The sequence below is a fragment of the Nothoprocta perdicaria genome, unplaced genomic scaffold (assembly GCF_003342845.1).
Source record: "Nothoprocta perdicaria isolate Ctin4 unplaced genomic scaffold, notPer1 scaffold_171, whole genome shotgun sequence".
NCBI lineage: Eukaryota > Metazoa > Chordata > Aves > Tinamiformes > Tinamidae > Nothoprocta > Nothoprocta perdicaria.
In genome coordinates, this window is record NW_020454883.1 from 437,797 (window position 1) to 451,789 (window position 13,993).

At 38.0% G+C, this 13,993-nt stretch overlaps 1 protein-coding gene across 6 annotated transcripts; it reads right to left on the reverse strand.

Annotated features, from left to right (window-relative positions):
• Nucleotides 1-9: 9 nt before the first annotated feature.
• On the reverse strand, nucleotides 10-12,374 carry U2AF1 (U2 small nuclear RNA auxiliary factor 1). 6 transcript variants are annotated; one of them, XM_026036146.1, is made up of 9 exons: nucleotides 12,287-12,352; nucleotides 12,008-12,064; nucleotides 9,414-9,480; nucleotides 8,534-8,600; nucleotides 5,135-5,184; nucleotides 4,403-4,501; nucleotides 3,175-3,308; nucleotides 2,751-2,843; nucleotides 10-402 (listed from the first exon to the last, which is right to left on the reverse strand). In XM_026036146.1, exons 5-9 carry the CDS (start codon nucleotides 5,162-5,164, stop codon nucleotides 264-266), a joined length of 495 nt encoding a protein of 164 aa, XP_025891931.1. In that variant the 5' UTR covers nucleotides 5,165-5,184; nucleotides 8,534-8,600; nucleotides 9,414-9,480; nucleotides 12,008-12,064; nucleotides 12,287-12,352; the 3' UTR covers nucleotides 10-263. The 6 variants fall into 6 exon arrangements, with proteins under 6 accessions (XP_025891931.1, XP_025891937.1, XP_025891932.1 ...); XM_026036152.1 differs by lacking the exon at nucleotides 8,534-8,600 and adding an exon at nucleotides 10,069-10,099 and having other exon boundaries at nucleotides 12,287-12,346; XM_026036147.1 differs by lacking the exon at nucleotides 12,008-12,064 and having other exon boundaries at nucleotides 12,287-12,374.
• Nucleotides 12,375-13,993: the final 1,619 nt, after the last annotated feature.

The window sequence follows — 13,993 nt, forward strand, 5'->3', positions numbered from 1 at the left end:
AAAAAAAAAAAGAAAAGGAAAACAAAATGGTGCTCCTCCAATACATTTACCACCTTTCCCTCAGGCATAGTTAATCCAGGTATTTGTCAAGATAGAAGAATGACAATTAAAAAGACTCCCCCCACAAGAAACAAGTTACACAAAGAATACTGTATCACTACAAATTTTTATTCAGAAGCCCATCTTTAAAAAAAATCTCATTATGAACTGGTTTGGTCAAACTACAACACTTTCTAGCAGACATACAGTAAAAATGGCATGGCTCAGAATCGACCGGATCTCTCGCGGTCCCTTGACCGCCTCCTGTCGCGTTCGCGTCCTCCTCCGCCACCACCACCACCGCCGCGACCACGATCTCTGGATCTAGACCGACGTTCGCGGGACCTCGACCTGGATCTATGCCTTGAAAGAGAGCGGGAACATTTTATTGTTTCACCATAGGCCGTTAGCTTGCAGGCTACGCAACGGAATAGTCAAGCAGGTGAGCAATAGGGAAGAAGGGGCCTGGTGGGGGATTTAAAGGATAGATAGATAAACCGGCGGGGTTAAAACCATATATTTACACACGGAGCAAATTTAATATTGAGGAGTCAATCCACACCATGAAAAGACACAATTGTGCAGCGCTGGTCTCTCCTTAGAATGGATGTTCAAAGCAAAGCACACGGAGGAACTRAATGCAGTGTTGCACAGCTTCTTGCTGAGGCAGCAAGGGAAGGGGACACCTGCCCTTACAGCCCTATCTATGCACAGCCCACAGCTGTTTGCAACCCACTCCCCCTGCATCCACCAGCAGTCAAAATACAAGTTTTCCCTGGACTTTTTTTACTTCCAGAAGGCATCAGCATTCGCAAGTAATCCTCCCTGCATCTGGGGATCATGACTTTCAACAAATCAGGCACAAAGCTCAAAACCATTCATGATGCATCACTAACCAGCCCACAGTATACTTTTAAATAGCTGTAGAAATACAGCAGAACTTGGCATTTGTGTTTGTGTGAACTTCTGACAGTCTAAGTGTGCACAATATTGCTCTGCATTGAGATGTTTTTGGGATGTGGCCAAGAGGAGCATGGCAAATTTCACCATGACACAGACACACAACTTGAGTGCCAATGAACTGTCCAGAACTGTTCCATTAGCCCATTATTCAGAAGTTTTAGTGTACCCTCCCTTTTCCTAACTGAAATCCGAGTATCTCATTTTGTGTAGAACTGCATAGGTCATTCTAAATTAGATACTCTACTTGTAAACCTCACTGACTCAAGGATTCCCCTCCCCATCAAGTCTTATTGCTCCCATGTGACAATTTTAGTTTCATAAAGAATTTAAATAGGGCCAATAAGGAAAATTAGAGGGAGGACAACTATTTGTTTTACCACTGACGGAACTGGGCTACAGGTAAAACAATTATGTCCAAATCTGATCTATCCTGCAAAAAGAGGCAACGTCCTAGTGCTTTCCTGACTCTTGAGAGATCAGGATTCCTCAAAGTAAACATAAAGCAAAACAAGAGTGTGTTTTCTCTTTTCAAAAAAGTCAMACATCTTACAAGCTTACATTTAAAATTGAATTAATATCAATCAGGATATTTTAGGAAAGTACTTAGTCAAATACTTGTGCCCAAGCAATGCCATCTGCCTTTTCCACAGTTAAATTTGTCCTTTCAGATCCAGAACACCGAAAAATATTCACAGCCTTGCCAATGARTCTCTGTGAAAAGGCCAGTATTTGGCCAACTAGAAACACTGGTAAGAAAAGCTTTCTCATATTCCTAGGCTCCTTCTGTGATTGGAAGGGGAAAGAGGGAAACATCCAAAGCTGCACTACATATCAAGGAAGCTCAACAAGTCTACATAACTATCTTARATATCTCAAGTTCCCTAAAAGCAAGGAGACTGCATCGACCTCAGAACTCCTCATCCACAAAAGAAGTGTCACAGTAACAKCACTGGTACAAACTTTTCTGTGAGATAGCTAAGGTATCCTGACAAATATAAAATTTAGCATATGTAATTTAATACAAACAGTATTTTTTATTCATTGCACGCTTTTTTTGTCATTAAGTGAAATTACTATYGCTTTACCTTGTCAAGCTTTCCTATCTATGAGTGTCATTTTGTAAGGCTAGTGTCAATAAAACGTACTCAAGAAGTGAACTCCCGTTACAAATAAGAAAGAACTAGTCATTAACTGTTGAAACTAAAGGAAAAAGTTTAAAAAAAAAAAGGTGTAAAAAAATCCTGAATGTTTCTATAGATACAACTGATCGTACTTGATGCTAAATGACTGCCCTGATTCTGACAAAATGCCCCAAAAGCCATGTACTTGCTTCCAACAGAAACCAGGAGCAAGCAAGTACAGAATAGGATAAGCTGGGAAGGGGCACGAAGTGAGACTTCTGAGTAATCTGTCAGCCTGTAASAGTCTGTAATTAGGGTATCTGAACCAGATGAGCTTCCTTCCAGATATTCTTTTCCTTGTACCGAGTCTTCTCTTAAATAAAGGTCAGTCTTCAGCTTCCACAGCACTTCTTAGTAAGAAGCACTGTTACTTACATTGTTCTGTGAAGACTATTCCTTTGCTCTAAGTTGGCCCCTTGCTAACTTCACTTGAGGCCTTTTTGGCCACTTGCTAACTTCACTTGAGGCCTTTCACCTGCACATCTACCAGGACCCCACTGGACAAAAAGGAATGCAAAACCTTTTCAAGTTTTCCCTTCAGAATGTTGTGCTCAAAAGTCAACTCACTTTTTACGACGACGCCCATACAACTCGCGTCTTAATTCTCGAGAAATTGGCTTCAAATGCATAAAGTTGCAGAAACCTCCTCGTGTACACTCCCTGAAAGAGGATTTGAGAAACAGTTAGAATCCTTGCCCYACACTGTATGCGTTTGCCCTAAGCCTTAGTGGTCATCTAGCCACCTACAAGTTCCTCAACTCTAACACTAAAAAGAATTAAATCAAAGTGTTATTTACGCGAAATAACTCACTAGCACTGCAAAGTCTTAAAAGATTGGAAAATTCAACAGGCTGGCRGTAGGTTCCCAATATTACTGCTATCTGAATGTGTTTTTTCCTTACCCATAACATACATAACAAAGCCCAAATTTAAGCAACCACCTTTTTTGTGCAAGCCTTCTATCATAGGCAGACAGGGAACCGCTTTTTACCCCATTTCATATTGACGGCAACAAGCCTCTCTGAAGTCAGTCACAGGCGAGAGCTCAGCATGAATGGGCTGCCCATTAAACCAGCGATTGTTCAGGTCAATCACAGCCTTTTCTGCATCTTCTTCACGGCGAAACTAAAAATAAAATCAAGGTTTTTCTTATGTTACAGAGAAGCAACCGAGGTAGACAAATGATTCCTAGAAAATTGACTGGGATACCTATGGCTTTCAGCTAGTCATCAAACTAGGAGCTACTTCAGAGTAGCTCTGGAAAAATTCATGAAATTAAGGGTAAAGATAATTAGCTTTTTTTTTTTTTTTTAATTGGGTTTCAGAGTCAATCACAACACTGGTATTTTTCTAAGTTTAGTTTTTCTCTTAAGTTTTACAGTTTGCATTTGAGGATTTGGGAATATTATGTCTTCCTAATAAAACTTTAAACAAGAAACAATGTTTACAGTACTTTCCAACATACTAATTTGCTCTAAATGCAAATTAATGCAAGTTTTTCAGGCATTAATGAGACCTCTGAAGGAGAACTGAAGCTCTCATTCATRCAGAATACAAAGGAGTTATGAAAAATCGATCCCGCTTTAAAATAAAGTTTAAGCTTAGAGGATTCAAGTTTGGCATTTGCAAACCCAGCTTTTACTTCCGATCAATATCGCCTATAGAGCCAAGAATTTTAGGCCTCAATGTAATTCCAATTAAMGGAATGTACAATAAATATATCCAAACAGAAACTCCTTAAATAGACACATTAGGMAATCTCCCTAAGCGAGAGGTCAGGACTGGTTATTTAAAACTGATACCAACGACTGTTAAAAGCTGAAAGTAATTGATCCAGTTCTGTACCGTAAAACCACCCACCTACTGGTGGAAATAACTTACAAGACATTTTGTTTAACTGGAAATTTAGAAGAGAAATGCAAAATGTTGAAAATTAACTTCTGCTCAGCACTCAAGTGCTTAAACGGTATTGAAAGAAATATCTAAAATCAGTCTGGGTAAACTAAACAGTTCAGTGGTGACTGCCTTTTTAACCATGCAATGAAATTGCTTAATCTTCATTAAATGACACAAAGTTTCTTATCAATTCTTAAAAGTTTTAAAATTCCTTTTAGATTTTGGATTTTTCTAGTTTATATTACGAAGTTGAGAGAAGTTTAAATCCTTAAAGAGACATCTCTATTTATAACATACTGYGATTTCATATTTTTGTATCCTACCTTTACGTATACATTTCCAACTAGATGATCTCCAAGGTTATCACAAACATTCATCTCCTCAACTTCACCGTATTTTTCTTCCATTTCCGTGAAGACCTCCTAAACACAAAGCAAACAGTTGCAAATGTCAGGTACATTAGCTAAAAGCACAGGCTCAATGCATTTAACTGCTGTTGAACACCAAAGCAGGRCTTTAACACTTAAAACACTTTTTGTATTTGTGGTTTAGTACTTGCTGGAGCAGTGCCACATCCAKCCAAAAGGCAAGAGCTTGTACAATGCTAACAGGATACAACAAATAGCTATATAAACATTAAAAAATGCCATATTTAGGAAACACACAAGATGCACTGAAAACACTAAATAAGGCCTGCTGCTACAACTTTCCTTATATTCATTTCTGTACAAGGAATGAAAAAAGTCTATTTTAAGTTTACAGAAGAAAGGGGGATTTTGGAATCAAAATGCTACACAGCTCAAGTTGCTGTTTTTTTAAATTAAAAAAAAAAAAAAAAAAAGGGCTAGTATGCACAGTAAAGTTAATGCCAAACGACCCAAAGGTTACAACACAAAATATTTAGCATTGAAAGGTGGAAATTTTATATGAACACCCAGGAAAATGGTACACTATTCTGGATACATCTGTGATATGCAGTGAATCCATCCAACTACACTGCTTCCACAATCTCCTGAACATTTKAATGCATTTCAAACATTAACTCTTTGACGTACCTCAAAAAATTCATCATAATGTTCCTGCATCTCGACATCGCTCACAGCACCTGCAAGAATCAAAGAGTCACACTGATTAGAATAATTAGGGAAGAAGAAACTCTAATTTTACTACAAAATATAATCTAGAGAGGCCACCTGGAGCATAAAAGACACCATATAGCAAGTTGCTAACTAACAGGAATATTAAAAGTAAGTATCTGTCAGCAGCTTTAGTCTCCAGTAATATCTCAAATATCTCCAGTAATATCTCAAAACATGGTCGAATTAAGACAAGCTCTAATCAGAACCAAACTAATACGCTACATATTACGAAGTTGGGAATGGGAATTATGTTTAAATATCACTTAAACCTAAGGTACCAGCTTAGCCTCTATCTAGCCAATGATTTTACCTAAACAGAAGGCAAGTGCTTCATCAGATTGGCACGCTTTAAAGAATAATTACAATTTAGTATTTCTCTTCCTAAAGGCAGAGGGTCATTTTAGAGAGGGATGTCCACCTCTCTAGCACATATGACTAAATCTTAAGAGTTCATAATTTAACACAACTCAAGAATTTTAAATAATTTCTTTGGATTAGTTATTAAAACGACATGGTTTTCTTGGTGCTCTCCAAGAACAGAATGCTTTACTACAGAGAGCATTTTTTTCATTTGAGCATCACTGTATTTTCCTACAGTCCTGCATATCAGCTTTTAGTGCAAGAGAAGCCAGCCATATGGCTGTGTTAAAATTACTTTCATGCTCCAAGCTGGACTCCAAAATTGCGTGCTGCTTGCCTGCTGCTATAGAAAAAACAAAATAACTTTGGCCGAGTTTTCAAAGCTTTGAGATTACAGAAATCAGCTTCATTTTTTTTTTCCATTCTACTGTGTTTTAATGTACATTAAGCTGTATTCATTAGAGCTTAATGTATTATCTTTAGCAGTTAAGTGGCTTTATTAAGATCAAGCAGAGCAGTTTAAAAAATGAACTTTGCATTTTAGGCTAGAAAAACAGCCTAGCTTTTAAAATACAAACTCTGCTGCTTCAGCTGCCAAAATGCAAACGACAAGAAACCGGCCAGCTAAGCTAAGTTTATTCACTTCAGGCTGCTGTGAAAAACAAAACAAAACAAAGAGCTGATGCTTTGGGCTCAGTCCTTCCTGGCTACCAGAACAAACTGCACCTTTATGAACTATCTGCTTTTGTTCAAAGACTCTTGCATTAGCAGCCACACACTCTGGAACTATAATTACTCTTCTTCCACCCTGCTCACCTCTTGGAGGTGGCTAAGGGGAATTTGTTATATAGTTTAGGCTGACAATGTTTCTGGATTTGAAACATGTTGCTTTTACAAGCTTTCTTGTTCCCCACCACTTCCCAGTGGTTATAAAGCAAATTCAGGAAACAGTAAACATTGACCAACTATTTCTGGACAGTTTAAAACTTAACAATATTCCCAAGGTTGTGCCAACACCAGTGATGATAGCTTACTAACACCTAAGGATTTATTTGTGTGTTTGCTTAAATAGGTCTCAGATAGGGTGAGCAACCCAGGGAGTAATTAATTCCTGCCAAATGGAAACGGGCTAACAATTTGTAAGGAGATTTCACTGTCAATCTAAGAGAGGATAAACAACAATTGGTTAATGGCTAGTTGAATGTCCTTCTAAAGTGGGAAGCATACATATGCACAGGCTTTGCAAACACTGGTAATCCAGGGCTACTGGTATCTGAACCTTSAGAAGCCCAAGTACTAATTAAAATAGTCAGGAATACTATTAATGTTCAAAGCTAAGGTCAATCCTCTACGACGGCAATAAAAAGGAAGACAGTTAAGCAACAACAAYGACAAAAAGCATTAAATAGCTACCCAAGTTATCCATTTAAAATACATGCAGTAYTTCAGGAGGGACACAAATTGAAAAAACAGGGAACAGGGAGTTTTAGCGAACCTACTGATCACAGAGCTCCAACTCTACCACRCCAGGTACAGTCAGGCTCTGTTCAATAATTACCCGCTTGTCAAGACAAACTAAAGTTTAACACCAGTACTGAGAACACTAGAGGATCTGTTTAAGTTAAGACTCTCGCAGCTGTACAATCTAAACAGCTTCACAGACCAAACTGCTGTAACTCTGTGCAAATTAGTTACCAGCGCATTGAGATCGTAGGGGTATTTCCAATATGTGCAGCTAAATGCTTTTGATATAGCAAAACAGCATTAACAGCTAAGTAGCTGTAACAAAAAGGTCTGCAGGTCAAGAAAACTGTTTAAGTGTCTAGACAAATGTACTAAATTCATTATGCATCTCACATAATTATATGCCATAAAAACCTTAAGCTACTTAATTGGGGTATTATTATTATTATTATTGCTAAATAAATGACAGAAAATCAGTTAAGTTAGTTACTAATTTCACAAAGTAAATTTAAYTAAATGCTGGTAACTAATCTGAACTAGTCTGTAATCCAACAGTCAGAAAAAGGAATAGCCAAACAAAGCTTTATTACCACRCAGTCAATGTTCACTTCAACAAGAAATATTAGTTAGAAAATAACATTGATCCTTTTTGGTTCTAAAGTGTTTTGCATCTTATTCTAATACTGATGATTCACAAGGACAAATCGCAGATCAATCTTGGTCATAGAATATATGTGGTCATAGAATATATGTGTTTTCTTTTGCTCATTCCTACCTCACAAAGAGTCATTAAATTATGACCACACCCCAATGACTTTCCCTCCTTAAACATAAAGACATCTTTTTTTCTACATATATATGCGTGCGTGTATATATATACACATATATATGCAGCATTGCTCTGGAATTTGAGTTTTCAAAGCACAGAAGGAATTTTAAATATGCACCTATAGAGAAGGACAGCTGCCAAGAGGGAAGCRTTTGTCAGTCAAGTGTGTCCTTTCAATGTAGACTCTACACGGAAGTTACAATAACCTTGGGCATACTTCTGCATGAAGTCTAAAAAGTTTTAAATTCAAGCTCTCTTAACATTTACAGAGCAGGAAATATGTTCTGGACCAAGTCAATAAGTCATTGTCCTGTTCTTTAGACAGTGAAGCCTAATGGACAGCATAAAACATATAGAAAAGCATTCCTAGGATGCAGGTAACTGGCAGGGAAAAGGGAGGGAGCAAAGCAGTACCTCAAGACTGCTTTACAAGGGAAGTACAATTTCAACCCTTTTTGAATGAGCAGGTGGTTTCCAGATTCCCCTCAAATCTGTGGGAGTAGGGAAGAAGGTAAGGAGGACAAAAAGGTTTTTTTTCCAATACATTTAATGAAATGTGGTCAGTTTGATCTGTTAAACTAAAATGGTAGACCAGCTTAAGTCGACACTGAGCTCTGACAATCAAGCCCAGGGAACCAGTGAAGGAACTTGTATGAACTTACAGCGCAAACCGTCAGCAGACTGGGAAGAGTTTTGAGGGTTACGGTAAATGTTCAAGAGGGCAATGGTCTGAAATACAAAACGCAACAACTTTATATTATGGAAAATAATTTTTAACAAGAAACTGGTTTCCTTTAGGGTCGCTTTAGACGAGTCTGTGCTGAAAAAGAGGTGGTTATTCTCTCCCAAGAAGGAGAACTTTTACTTATCTGGTGACCTTTCTGAATCAGCCTAACGCTATAAAGTAATAGAGATCTCATGATACCCCATTATTGTATTTTTACAGTTATTTTACTCACAACTATTGCTATTAAGGAGTTTCAGATGATTTCAGGCAGAAAGGTATTAGATGACACCCAAAGGTGATATTCAAGTGGTAAGCATAATAATTTGTTTGAATTTGGTTTTACTGAATGGTTTCTTAGTAGCAAAACCCTAGGAAAGAGGGGAAAAAAATAATACAATAATCGGAGCATAACATGAAATCTCCATTTCCCTGGAAGAGTTAAGATAAAAGAAAATCCACAGTTTGGGAAACTTACCGTACATCACAAATATACCTATTTCTTTTGGTTACATCAAGAATTTGAGAAATGTCTGCAGTTTAGCTGTGTGAGAAGAGTGCAGAAGCACTCACTAAGCAACTGAGCTTAAGGCTGTACAATAAGAGAGAATCGAATCCAACTTAGGAAGCCACTTTCTGTGTGCTGAATTGCCTACATTTCCCAAGTTCTTGATCTATGCGCAAGAAGAGTTCCGTCACTTGTCCTGTTTGCAACAGCTTTATGTCAGCAGCTCAGAAGCCAACATTATTTTCTCATAATTAGGAGTGGGCTCTTTAACACCATTCTTTAAAAAAATTTCTCCAACTGTGGGACTTACAGTGTGAGCCGTCAGCCGTCTGTGCACTGTTTTGGGGGTTACGATAGATGTTTTGAATCAAGATGGTCTGCGGGGAAAAAAAATAAAAAGGGGAATTCTACTGGCTGCTGTGCATATAATAGACAATTGCAAAGAGACAACTTGTTTGCAAAAAGCTATAGGTAATATTTTATTCTCAAGATTTCCTTTTGCATTTGCAGAGTATCTTCCAAAATTGCATCCAGACCATCATATTATGAAAACAGTTTTAAATTAACCACCAAGAAAGAGCTGCATTTGTCGCAGAAGCTACCCTCAAAATGGGAATTGAGGCACAGTACCCTAAAACATCGAACTATTATGCATATGCCTAGTTTTATCTTAATTTTAAGGTCAGATTCTTTTCTACATCTGGGGGAAAAAAAAAAAGAGTTACGTGCACAGCGTATAATACATAATGCCACAGACTCTAAAATGTTACACCAAGCAATAAGGTTTGGGGGGCAACGGCTACGTCTCATTTTGTGCATCAGACATTTCTTGGTGGAATTTCTGTTTAAATAATATAATAGCATCATAGGTTCACATGTTTCCGATCCTTCAAATAAGGACAATATCCTTTTAGCCCTTCTGCTTTTTACTTGAAGAATTAGCCCAGGCAGACTTGAAACCTTACATTTGTACCGTTCTTCTTAAAATCAAGTTGTCTGAAAAAACAAACCATGTTTTAGTTAGTAAACTAATATTACAAAAAATTCCAAACGTCCATATCACTGTAAGCAGCTCAAAAATTGAGATTGATTACTTAAACATAAGCTCAATGTTAGTTTGTACAAATTGCAATCCCCAAACAAGTAAGCTTAACTTACACAGTATTATTAGTCACATTAAGAATTCAGAGCTGAAAGTCACAGGACCAGCAATGTCAAACCTACATATGCTGCCCACTTAACATGTAAAGAAACTGTAGTATCACATTTGAATCACATACTTGTTTTATTACGGGTATGGGCATACTAATGAAAGCTATTGTGTTTCTGTGGCCCTGGTTTAAAATAACATATTTTAGCCTACAGTTGGAGAGGGACAGAAACATGCATACAGTTACAGTGTTTCTGCTGATTGGTGGTAATTTGATCACTCTGGATTGCATGACCTTTCCTAACACAGCACTTCAATAAAATAGCTGCACCAGCAATAGCAACACAAGATAAAAATATTGCAGCAGTTAACTTCTCATTAATAAGATGTCTGTTCTTCTATCACAGCTGATTACCAACCTGCATACAGATAAAGATTTCTGTAATGAATTCTGTACAACTATCAGGTCTGCTAGAGACAGAACAACCCAGCATGCCTGCCAAGTGCAGGGCCCCTGTGATCCCAGGCATCCCTAGGAAAGACTGGGAAACACTAGAACAGGCTGCCCAGGTAAGTGCTGGAGTCATTGGCCCTGGCAGCGCTCAAGAAACGTGTAGATGAGGCACTAAGGGACATGTTTAATAGCCATGGCAGGCATGTTATTGTATTCCTTTTTCTTCTTCTTCTTCTTCTTCAAAAAAAAAAAAAAAAAAAAAAAAAGAGTTCTTAAAAAATATATATTACAATGGCTACTGTGGAAGTTGTTTAAATTGAAAACATGTTTTCCAGCAGTCAATGACCTGCACTTAAGTCTCTAAACAACCAATTCTATTTCAGCATGCTGTTTGTACACACTAGCACTATGAAGTAGTTTTTAAAGTGGGCAACACTCCTCTTGATATAGAAGACTTAAATTAACTGTTAATAAGTTCTTTAAACTGGGAAAATTATTTGTGTAGATGAAGCATCAGCAACGGTCCCTCTAGATACTCCCTCCCTCCTGAACTCCCCCTGCTCACTCATGAGCAGACTTAATTTCAGCAGCCCTACCACTCTAGTCTCCTATGATGTGGGCAGCACTTGCCTCACTGACCCTCCCCAAATGGACCGTTCCAAGAAAAACAGTCAATTCTCTGCATCAGTTAAAGCCAACTTGCAGAGGACTCTACTGCTGTCTAAGTTCTACTTGTAGTAAAACTTCTAACAGTGCAATGACTTTCACAGGCACTGATGCTCATGCACAATAATCCCAAAGAAATCTATTTACCTGCATGCCTTGATAATCAGCAGTGACAGAAAAAGGCAAAGTGTACAATTCCCCAGGAATGTAAAAGAAGTTTTCTGRAAACTGTGCATGTCATAATAAAAAAAAGCTATCAATCACTGCACTGCTGCTTTTTTTTTTTAAGTGCAGTCAATCTCTATGTCAGTGATAATATTAATTTAGTCAAAGATGACATAACCTGTAAAGTCTGCTGATATACCCTCAGCAACCAAGCAGGTTATTTTCAAGAAATTATTCTTTCACATTCAAAGGAAGTGTGCAAGTTACTCTCCAAACTTAAGAGCCTGGGTCGGAGAGCAAAGTCAATGACAGAGAAGTTGCTCTTGTTGAATAATTTTCTCCTTTTATATGCAGAAAAGACTTAAGCTCACACCTCAGATAGGTGGAACATGCTGCCATCATTTGTGTGATTAAAAAAAAAATCCGGGATGGCTTAAGTGCCTAAACATCACTGAGAAGGCACACTCACCTGAAAGTTAGCACTGGTTGGTCTCTACTACAGGCAAGCTTACAACAGCATCGCTTCCTGCAGCCATTAAGGGTGACAGGAGATAATTAGAAATGCTGGGAGAAGTAAATGGAATACCCCCAAAAAAAGCAAAAACCCGTATAAACTGGGGTTGAAAGTGTACGTGTAAGTTAACTAGTTAATCTGGAGCTCTGTAATTATTGACTTGTATCTAGGAATTTATGTCTTAAGAGGTAAGAATATACTTACACAAGAAAAGAAAACAAAAGGGAAACAAACCTGGCTAAATGTTGGTTTGTTGTGCAACCGAGAACATCTGTCTCCATGACGACAAGCGCCGATTTTGAAATAAAACGAACAGTTGACTCTGCAAGTAAAAAACCCCAAATAGTTACATATTGGCACAGAATCACATTAATACGCAATTAATATTAAAAAAAAAAAAAAACTTGCACTGACATGGAGAAATAAAAAAGACAAATCAAGACAGTATAAGAAGGCATTAATGCAAGACTACTGATTCACATTTCTCTTCATCCCTAGTTTAGTTTATGTTATCTCTCTTAAACCCCAAACATATTCATGTCACCATCACTATCACAGATGGTTGCTACTATTTTACCCTTCTAATTCTCCCTTCTTGTCTTTGTATCTTGCTTCACTGCGATCAGTATCACTGAGGGAGATGGGAAATAACGCAAAAAACAGTCTAAAAAAGTTATGCTATGAACGACACAGATGAGTTAAATTTAATTCCTAGTCTAGACAATAAAATGTGCTTCAAAGTGATACAGTTGCATCTGCCTCATTTCTTTAATACTGTTTAAAGTTATACGCCAGGATCTCTTAAGCCTTCAGCAGGATGAGGAAACCATAGCCCCCTTGACAAGCTTTAAATGATACAAAAATCATTTAAGTTAGATGTGACCTAAAGCTCACGCCACAACTGCTGGAAGAGAAATTCAAACATCCTTTCTCTTACCTATTCCTCTACACTAKTCCTCAACCGTGCTTCTAATCTGAACACCCCCATGGGAAGTATTTGCACTTGGGTGATTTCGCCTGAAGACCCTGCTGCTCATTTCTGTCACTGTAGTTACTACACGGTCACTACTCAACCTTTTACTGCATTTACCAAACCGCCGCCAGGGCAGTATTTCATTACAAATGTAGCGCTCCTATTAAATGAAATGTTCCAGTGTTCTACACCACAATCCTGTGAAATGACTGAAAGGACACAACTGTGTACCGAAACAGACCCAAACTGCTCCAATGTGCATCYTGTGGAACTGCAATTTCGGACGAGCTGCTACAGTTATGTTGAGCTGAATGCAGACCTAGCTCAGACAAAAGGAAAGAATTTCAAGCAGGTAATACCCAACCCAAGGAGAGCCCTAGATGGCATCGCTGTAAACCTCTGTGCTTTACTGCTGAAAAGGTCACTTCGCTTTGATACAGAATTGCATTTCCTATCTAAAAAAAAAAAGTAAGTTGCACAAAGTCTTTAGATATTCAACAGCAGCCATATTGATAGATTTTTTTAAACACACTCCAGGACTTGCAGCAAAATACGTTGATACATATGAATAAATTTATTAAAAGAAATATCCTTGTACAGACTAAATTATTTACAAAAGAAGAATCCCATTCCTTAAATGCAGTCACTACAAACGTTCTTGTATTAGCTAACATCAAACACAGCCTCCCAAACTACTCTGGTTTACGAACGGCAGCAAAATTCTAAGATATATTGGTGTCACTCAGAGAGAATGATGAGCTTGTCTGGGAAAAGGGAACAGAAAACTGCGAGTGGCAAGGAAAGTATTGTGTTATTCAGGCAAGCACGCGAAACACAAGAGTTCCCTTGGAAGGARTATTATTTCTCCCTTGTTCAACGCTGAGCGTGATTTTTCTCCGCAATTCCATGTACTAAAAACACCAGCGCTGGAAAGGGAGAAATACACGCGGAGCGCGGCGCGGGGGTCC

Excerpts from the sequence above, each read along its gene's own strand:
- U2AF1 (XM_026036152.1), bottom strand. The coding sequence starts at position 12,333 with ATGGAGACAGATGTTCTCGGTTGCACAACAAACCAACATTTAGCCAG. Across the intron at positions 4,502-5,134 it reads ATTATGATGAATTTTTTGAG|GAGGTCTTCACGGAAATGGA; the intron begins GTACGTCAAAGA and ends CTTTGTGTTTAG. Across the intron at positions 2,844-3,174 it reads TGCCGTCAATATGAAATGGG|GGAGTGTACACGAGGAGGTT; the intron begins GTAAAAAGCGGT and ends ATCCTCTTTCAG.